Source organism: Talpa occidentalis, unplaced genomic scaffold (genome assembly GCF_014898055.3).
Source record: "Talpa occidentalis isolate TD23 unplaced genomic scaffold, MPIMG_talOcc4v2.1 talOcc4.12, whole genome shotgun sequence".
NCBI lineage: Eukaryota > Metazoa > Chordata > Mammalia > Eulipotyphla > Talpidae > Talpa > Talpa occidentalis.
The window spans coordinates 82,200,267-82,209,778 of NW_023601212.1; the positions used below are offsets into that span (position 1 = coordinate 82,200,267).

At 33.2% G+C, this 9,512-nt stretch overlaps 1 protein-coding gene across 3 annotated transcripts in view; it reads left to right on the top strand.

The window, feature by feature from the left end:
* Window positions 1–9,512, top strand: part of SDK1 (sidekick cell adhesion molecule 1) — a 714,488-nt gene that overhangs the window by 257,584 nt on the left and 447,392 nt on the right. For all 3 annotated transcript variants that reach the window (XR_008551224.1, XM_054693671.1, XM_054693672.1), the window contains exon 3: window positions 9,028–9,134. Coding sequence is in view for 2 of the 3 variants with exons in the window: in XM_054693671.1 (XP_054549646.1) it covers window positions 9,028–9,134 (107 nt within the window). In the remaining variant the exon portion in view is untranslated. The remainder of the gene's footprint in view (window positions 1–9,027; window positions 9,135–9,512) is intronic.

A 9,512-nucleotide genomic window follows, 5' to 3' on the forward strand; every position in this document is an offset into this window, starting at 1 on the left:
ATATTCAAAGCATTAGGTGAATAATTGGAAGGAACATTTTTGTTCTAGGAGTTAAAGCATATTAAAGTATCATAATAATTAAATATCATATTAGTGGTATAAAAGTAAGCAGAAAAATTCTGGGAGAGAGTTTCAAACTACACCATAGTATAGGCAAAAAAAAAGTATATATATATATATAATCAAGTAAACATTAGAACCAATAGTAAAGAAGACAATTATTTCATAACAGTTTTCAAAATACATTCTCATTTTACACCAGCCATAAAAGTATGTCTCATATACATTGAAGAGTTAAGTTAAAAAAATGAAACCATAAGACAACAATGGAAATACTAATGATCTCTAACTATGCAAGTACAGTATATAAAAAGCATTGGAAAAAAATCACCAAAAACACATCATAGATAACCATACCAAATTTTACAGCGTCTACAAAGAATTAATCAGGAAAATATTTGCAACAAATTAAGCAGATTCGTTATGTTTACTAATCTTGGATTCTCTGGAGAAGGTGCTTGAAAAAAAGATTTATGAGGTGGTCTGCTTGGAAATCAGACCACCTGAGGCAGCAAGAACAAAGGCAGTGCCAATGAAATTGGGAAAGCAGACAGTGCAAACCAACACGAGCATTCGTAAGTTGGTGGTGATTATAGGTGGCTGAAACTTAATCCTACTGGAAACTTCCCACTGAAACCTCATGAAATGCATCTTAGAATTGCTCCATCTGAAGGGTTAAAGAAGAATATATAAATAGCTTTTATACTCAATTGATGAACTCTGGCTCCATGGCCATTTAGCCCTTTTTTCTGGTTATCTCAAGCATGAATAACTAAACATTCTGACTGTGGTGTCTGAGAAGTCCCAGGACAGGACCCAATAGGTATGAGGCATGGTTTGTGCACCAGTATGAAGCCAGTTAAGACACTGGAATTGTTAACCATAACAGTGACTCCAAAAAAGGTAGTGCCAAAAAGAAACTTTTGAAATAGAGTACAAGTGAATCAAATCGCATTCATGTTTTGAACACCCCAGCATCACTTTCACCAGTATAAATCCAATCCATCAGAGTCCCTTCCAAGAGGATAGTCAGCTACACTTTCTACAAGACTTTATACAAAAGAGTTAGTGGAACACCAAGCTATTTTTCTTGCTATTTGAGCAAGTCTCCCGACTGTAATTAATATTTATTTTCTTCTTCCTCTCTGGCCTATTTTAGATATCTCTAACTTTCAGTACTTCAGTCTATTTTCTTGCTGGTAAGGAGAGCCAGCTCTTTATTTCTTTTATTGTCATGGCCTTGTTATACCATGGGTACAATAATTGTGACTACTCCTGGAAGCACTAGGGCATACTCCAATGAGTTCCTGAATTCCTTGTATTCTAACATTCTCTTTGCCTTCACCAAATGACAACAACCCTCCTGTTTTATGGTAATTTTAGTAATTTACTTCTATCAATATTGTAATTCCTTTCTTTCTTTACTAGTCCACTGGTGAAGAGAGCTAAGTGACCAGGGCAAATTATAAATTCCCTGGATTCCTTACTCTATATTCTGTGGGAAATGTTTCCCCCTGAGAACCAAAAGAATTTAAGTTCAGGAAACACAAACCAGCCATTAGTATTGGGGCCAATTAAGTCTTAACCTTTTAGCTATACACATTGTTTCAACATATGTATATTGGCAAATATATTCCCAATTCCATTGTCTTGTTAGTGTGGCTACTTCCAGCTGACTCAGTAAATAACAGGACTAGTGGATCCCCTGGTCATGTGCCTCTTTCACACTTCCTTTGATAAGTAAATCAAGTCCATAATCTGAGGCATTGCTGTGAAGGGAACCATCCTCATAGATTGGGTATTTTGTATTTTGATCTCTATTTCATGGATTATGGAATAGAATATACAGAATTGTCTTGAGTTTGTTGTAGGGAATTACTAACTCCAGATAAAATACAGCAATTGTCCTGCTTAAGAAATCTTAAAAAACAAGATCAGAGATAGTCAAACTATTTCCAATTATCTTCACAGCATCAGAGAACAAAGCTGAAGAATATTTGTAGGAATATAAAAATATCCAGCACCCAAAAGGATAAAATTCACATTTTCTAGGATTGTCAAAAATTATCAGGAATACAAAGAGGCAGGCAAGTATGACTCATAATGTGGAGAAAAATCAATGACTTGAAGCCAAGGCAAAGCTGAAACATGTTAGAATTAGCAGAGACATTGAATCATTATAACTGTATTCCATATGATTGAAGTTAAGTACAGATGTGAAAGATATTAAAAGGCAGGAATCAAACTTATAAAATGAAACCTATGAGATAAAAGACACATTGGATGGGACTATCAGTAGATTGCAGAAAATGTTAGTAAGCTTAGATATAACAAAAGAACTATCCAAAATGAAAGGCAGATTAGAAGAAACGAAGGAATCAAACACAGGGAAGCACTTTAATGAGTTACAGGACAATTTCAAATGACCAAATATATGTGTAATTGGAATCCCAAATGGAAAAATATTTGAAAAAATAATGCTATGATGAAAACTACAAACTACCAACACAAGAAGCTAAAAAATTCCAAGTAGAGAGTTACTAGTGCTATAAGGAGGAAAAGAAAAACATAAACGGCGTCCTGATTGTGAAAGAAGTATTTCTCTCTTTTTTGATGGTAATATGATATGTGAACAAAATATTTACAAAAAAATGCTAAAATTAATGTGTGTTTAGAAATATTACAGGACACAAGATCAGTATACCAAAATCAATTCTATCCCTGTATACAAAATTCAATATATAAACTTCACTTATACATATAGCAAAAAAGTCTTCATTTTATATGTGTATGCATAAAATTTTAAATGGCATAAAAAAATCTTAGTAATAAATCTGACAAGGATTTCCAAGGTCTTTACATTAAATATTATAAAACTTTGCTTACAGAAATTAAAGAAGGCCTAGATAAGTGAACAGATAATCCATGAGTCCATATTCATGTGTCTGAAGACAATATTGTTAGCATGTTAAAATTTCTCATATTTATCCTTGGACATATTCTCTAGTCATGAGGCCCTGAGCAAACCACTCAAATATACTTCATCACTAAAGCATGGGCAAGAAATCACTATGCATTTTTTTTAAAATTTTTAATCTTCTGAGCCCCTCACTGACAAAGAGTAAAGGTCTTTTTAATTAAGATGTTGTCACAATTAAAAATTAAGTTATTTAAAAAATACAGGATTATGTGAAAGTTGAAAATAAAATTGATATCTGATTTAAAATAAATAGATAAATTTTGTATTTCTGAAAATGAAAATGTATTCTTAGGTGAAAGGTAACCAATTGGTTTCTACCTTCATAGATTATTTGAGTGTGACTCCCATTTATGTCTTCCCACAAAGGATTTAGTTCCCCAAGATGTTCAGCTGCAGTGGTCCCAACCTTGGCTTATAGTGATTCTTTTCTGTTAGTTAATACTTCATTAGTCCTGTCCTCTTTTGAATTGCCCAACTCACAACAATGGTTATATTTTGACTCAGACATACTGGTCTTGCTATTTGGTCTAAAATAAGTAGAGTCCCAGATGATAGTCCCAAGTTGCTGAAGGTTTGGGGTAACTTTCTTATTTCCTCATGGCCAAGTGGAAATAGTTGGACACTGAGTATAAAGGTTTCAACGTGATTCTGACCTTTCTTCTATATCACACAATACTTAGGAACTCTGGAATTAACAAAGTGAAATTTTTCATTTATAAGGCATTAAGTCCTTTTCTTTTTGTCTATAGAAAGGAGAAAATAAACTTTGGCAGGTAAAAGTGGGTGGACTATTCTCATCTTACTCCAATACTAAGTAATCAACATTAACTTCCAAGGCTTATATAATGTAACTTGTGCTATCTGATTTGATTTTGATCTCTAATATTAATATGGCCTTCTCCAATGCTTGTATCCTGCCAACAAAATGGTGTATTATTTGTATTTACTTATGAATTTACTTTGACTGCCTTTTCATTTGCATGTGGTCATACTAGATATGATTGTGTTCTGGAGAATTTCTGAAACAAAATTAGCATTGAGTTTATGCAAGTTTTTATTGGAGATGATTTGGATTTAGAGAACTAATTCCTTTTGGTTCTAAGGACTATTTTGGAATCTAAGCAAAGAACTTTAGCCAGTATGTCAAAATTTGTATCCTAATTGTCCACATATAAGACAGGTGAAAACTTACTCTGTTTCTAGTTCACTTATGCTTAGATTGTAGTACTTCATAATTTAGGTCATCTTTGTGTTGCATCTTAGTATGGATAGTTTTGACTGTGTAAAAACTTCCATTTTCCCCTCATGCATCAATGTTTGATATACTGATCGTAAGCTTTTTTAAATATACACTAGTAACATAAAGAATTAAGTAAACAAATATAGAGTAAAATATTTTGGCCCTGAAAATCAGTGTCTTCTTAAAGGCTTTCTGAAACTCTGTTCCTATAGACTTGGAAGAACATTATTTCCTTACAAGAGATTTCCGTTCCAATCATGTGTCCCTCTTTTACTAGTTGTGAATTGCTCCTTTTCTGCTGTGATTTGATCATGAAAACTAGGAATGAATGAAGAATGAATGATCCCAAAACTTTGTTCATACTAGAGAACAGAATCACATAAACCAGAATTCCAGAAAAAGATTTCAAAGACATTTCAACATTAATTCCTGAAACCCTGGATTGGCTTTTGCAATTACGAATGAAGATAAAACTTAAGTGTAATTTTCATAGTATGATGTCAGTAATAAGGTGTGGATACTCAGCATCCAGTTGATCCCTGAAGGGCTTTTGTTCCCCAAATTTATATTATCAACCAATGGCAGTGACAGATTCTATACATCCTTAGCCACCCCCAGCAGAGATCTATGTATTGCCCTTTTCAATGTACTGTTAATTTTAACTAAGAAATACATATTAAAGAACATCTACAAACAAAATGTTTCCATTGGCTAGCTTCCATCTCCACCGCACTGTTTACTTTAACTTCACACTGATTACTTTAAAGAATCAGAACATAACTTAGTTTTCCCAGTGCTTAGGACCTATTAGTGATATGGATCACTGACTATTTCTTAACAACTTTCAGTCTGGCTTTTACATTATTTTGCTTGAGAAAAAGCCAGTAATTGTCTCATTCTACTTTTGATTATTTGTTTTAATTACATACATTTATCAATGAAGCTATGCTATAATATAAACCAATAGTCAATCAATGCATTTTTATAAAAAATGCATCTAAAATAAAAGGTAAAATCAGTAATAAAATTTTTTCATATAGGAAATTTATAAAAGTAAATTTTAAAAAAGTATATTAACCTTATCTCCAAAAAAGAATTGAGATTGTTCCAAGAAGGATATAAATGACTTACTGTTTTATTTATTTTTTCAACCCCATTTTTACTTTAAACATAAGAATGAGTTTTGGGCCAGGAAGAAAGTTTATTATAGAACTTGGTTATTTTAATGCAAAATAGATACTTTCATACAGCATAAAAAATTAAAGTTGTGGGAAATAGTTTTTCGGGAGTGTCATAAAATGTATGCATATCTCCATTAAAAGAAAGGAGATATTGAATTGTAATGGGCATGGAAATTCTTATGAATTGTGATCTATTAAATAGTCTCACAAATAAATTATGTCTCCTGACTTTAGAAGGGAAAGTATGGACTTTCTTCTAATATTGAAGATGTGGCTTCATTATTCTGAACTATGATAGGTCTCTGGAGACCTGTATTCAGATACCTATATAATGTAGGTCTGTATAATATATGTTAGTTGTTGGAAAGAATTGTTCAGCAGTAACTATTCTAAAATGAAATTATTTTTCAGTAGTTTTATCATGCATTTTATAAAAATTCAGTGATTTGTGCTCAGGAAAATTTAATTTGTTGCATGGACTTAAGGTTGTTCATACATTCACTAGGCTGACTGGAGATTGGGCAAGAGAAGAGTGAGCTGAGTTCATCAGAGCTTAGCCACCCCCAGGGCCAGTCACCTGAGGGTCCTGCTTCTGATACCACTGTACTGGTGGTATCAGATACTGGTATTCTGGTGGTATTCTGATAATACTGGTGGTATTCTGATACTGGTGGATGTTGTTGCTTGGCACTAGCCACTCTCATTGCTCCCCTGGTCCAGGGCTCCACAGGGTGTCACCATCACAGCTGTCTGGCAAATTCTGCTTTAGTTCATTCCTGTGCATCACTGGCCCCAGATCTGAAAATCCAGAGTACTTGTGTCTGGTGGTCACATGGTGTCTTGCATTTGTGCCCTATAGATATGGGGTTCTATCTTCATCAATACTCAGAGTGGAGACTTCTCCAGATTCAGTAAAGTGGTACAGATCCTAGGTGGACAAAAAATTATCAAATGTCCACTCCATGCAGGATTAGTTACATAGTTGTTGATGGACTGAAATGGAGTCACTAAAACTACTTCCTGAAGAAATTCTGTTCTTGTAGCCTATTCCAAGTGACAGTTCAGCACTTAAGTATTCAACTTGGCAGAAATGAATACTTAAACTCTTGGTTTTGTTGTAATTTTGTATTTGATATTCTTTAATTTTTTAATTCCTGATTAATGAACTAGACTTGGAAAACGTTTTGTTAATCACACAGAATTCTTCCTTGATACAGTGAATACAAACATTCCATGCTGTGTTTATTTGAAATAGGAGCAGGCATTTTCTATATTTTAGTGACATATGGTGCTAAGACTTCATCATACTTTCTTATAAAGAGCCAAGAAACTTTCTCTGCTTAAAAATGTGTGTATATAAACAATAGACTTACAATGGATGAATATTCCCATCTGTTAGGTGAACATAATTTGTGTAGAAATTCCTGTAATAGGTGGAGTACTGTGAAACTTTTTTGGTTCATTTTTTCCCCTGGTGAGGCATTAGACTAAAGAGATGGTACAAAACAGCATATGCCTAATATTCAATTTGGTATCTGTTTCTCTATTTTTGTGCATTAGTACATAGGATTACTATGGAAATTCATAAGAATTTAAAATCTATTTAGGATATTGCAAAAAAGGAAAAATAGAATGAATAACAATTATATAAATATGGTTATGTTGCAATGACAGAACTGTTCTATAGTTTTAAACTCCAATAACTTGTGTTAATTCTTTTCCAAAAAAATTTGTTGACTTTGTTCTAACCTATTCTCAAAACTCCTCCTTGTTGTAATCACAGTATATAGTAATCAAAGCTGTTCATCCTTCCAGTCTTGATTTGTAATTTAAATAAATGGCATTGACTCTTTGTGTTCAGTTTGATATTATTCTGATGATCTTCACTAATTAATTTTTTGTATGAGGTGAACCATTCTTAAGAACAGAATGAAATTTTGAAGATTAAAACTTAGCTATGTTTTTTCATAAAATATTTTATTAATCTTGCCATAGGCTCTCAAGGCATTTATCAGAAAGAAAACATACTTTGATTAATATTTGCTTAATACTGAATTATCTGTATTTTCCAAATGTTTATTCACTTAAAAATATGCTTACTAGTTCCTTGCTAAAGTTTTCTAATTGCACACACTTCAATGAAAAGATCAGCAATTGGTTGTCTATAAGTGACTTCAAAGTAAACTTAGGAACTGAGCAAATAAAGTATACCATACATTGCAATTTTTAGCTGAAATTTTTTTACTTGCAGATAACTATTACCACAACTTTTTTTTTTTTTGAAAAGGATAGCATCACTGCATTTTCTTTTTCAGACAATAAAGCTACCATTGATTGGATTTTACTCTTTTTTCTTTTTTATGATGACATCTCCCACATGTGAAAAATATCTAACATGAAGTCTTATTCTTGATTTGTTTGTGAACCAATTAATGGACTCTTTTAGGTAACATGAAAGATACGGTTTTTAGAACTGTAAAATTCACTTCAAGTGACTCTTGGTTATTCTCTTTGCTTGTGGATTTCAGCCATTTGAAGTTATCAAACTAACAGTAAGCCTAAAGTTGCATTTTTATGTAAAATGAGTCTTCTAACTACTTTTTTTCTTAAAAATTTTTACTTAAGTTCTAAGAAAAGCATTGATTTGAAGAATGACTAGTTATAGTCATGGAAATGAAAAATGCAAATGAAATGACTTTTCAATCATCCAGAAAGTTTTTTTTTTTTAAAAAGATTTATTTATTTATTTATACAAGCACTGGGTACAGTCAGAAGCGTGGGAGGGTTGAGAGAATTCACTAGGGCCAGAGTGGGGAACAGAACAGGCAGACTGACAAAAAACACTGCTGAGGGGAGCAGTGGGCGCCAGGAGAGGTCTGTGCGCCATGTGAGGCCCTTGCCAGCGGCCAGGGATCGAACCAGCGCTACCTAGGCTGCTGGCAGCATCGCAGCCCAGCACTCAACTGCTGCGCCACGAGGGGAGGCCCCCATCCAGAAAGTTTGAAAGTCAATGTGTATAAATTTTGTTCAGAGATGTCTACAACTGTGAGTCGAGAAAGTTGCATCATGATGCACTTTCTTTACCTTAATAAATGACATCTGTATCTTATCTTGAAAGCATTCTTTGAACTTTTATATAGAGTGATGTAACCCATTATGTTAAGACTGTTGCTAGTTCTAGAAACAATATTTAGATATTCTGAAAAAAATTATAAAAACATCTTATTGAAGTCTGATACATGTGTCATAAGTTTTAGCTATTTAACACCTTTTATTCATTCAACCTGTCGTGAGTGATACCTACTATATGTGTCTCACTGTGCCAAGACCAGGGGTGCAATTATGAATAAGGCAGATCTAGCTTTATGTAATACTTACAGCCTGGTTGGGGAACAGAGATTTATTATATCTCACAATAAAATTAAAGTTTCAGGTAGTGTTTTGGTCAGGGAGGGTTTCATAGTTATTAGTTAACCAAAAATAAAATATTTGTTGAACATGTAGCTAAGATGTCAGAACTATTCTCAAAATGAAACCATTGATAATTTCTTTTTGGTGTTTTTCAGGTATATTATTCCATCTTTACAGAGACATGATGCTGGTTTTTACCGCTGTGTGGTACGAAACAGAATGGGAGCACTCTTGCAAAGAAGATCGGAAGTTCAAGTTGCATGTACGTGCACGTGAAAAGATGTCCAGATACCAATAACAAAGTGTCTGTGAGGTTGTTAATCAAAATCAGTTTTAACATTGTAGGAAAGGAGATTTTTATCTTGGATTCTACTTGGAATAGAATAATTACTAAAATTGGTTGAGAGATAAGGGCCAAAGTGGTTATTCTGAGGATGATGATGAGGGTGGAGGATAATATGGTAAATAAATGTCTGTTTTTTTCAATTCAACAGATTAAGGTCCCTATAAGGCACTGTAGTTAACTGAAAAAAATAAAGAACGAGACATCCTTTGTTTTGTGAATCAATTAGTTGCTCCTAGCTTTTATTGCACGCTTATTCAAAATGTTTAAAAGTTAAACTGAACCTAATTAGATAAA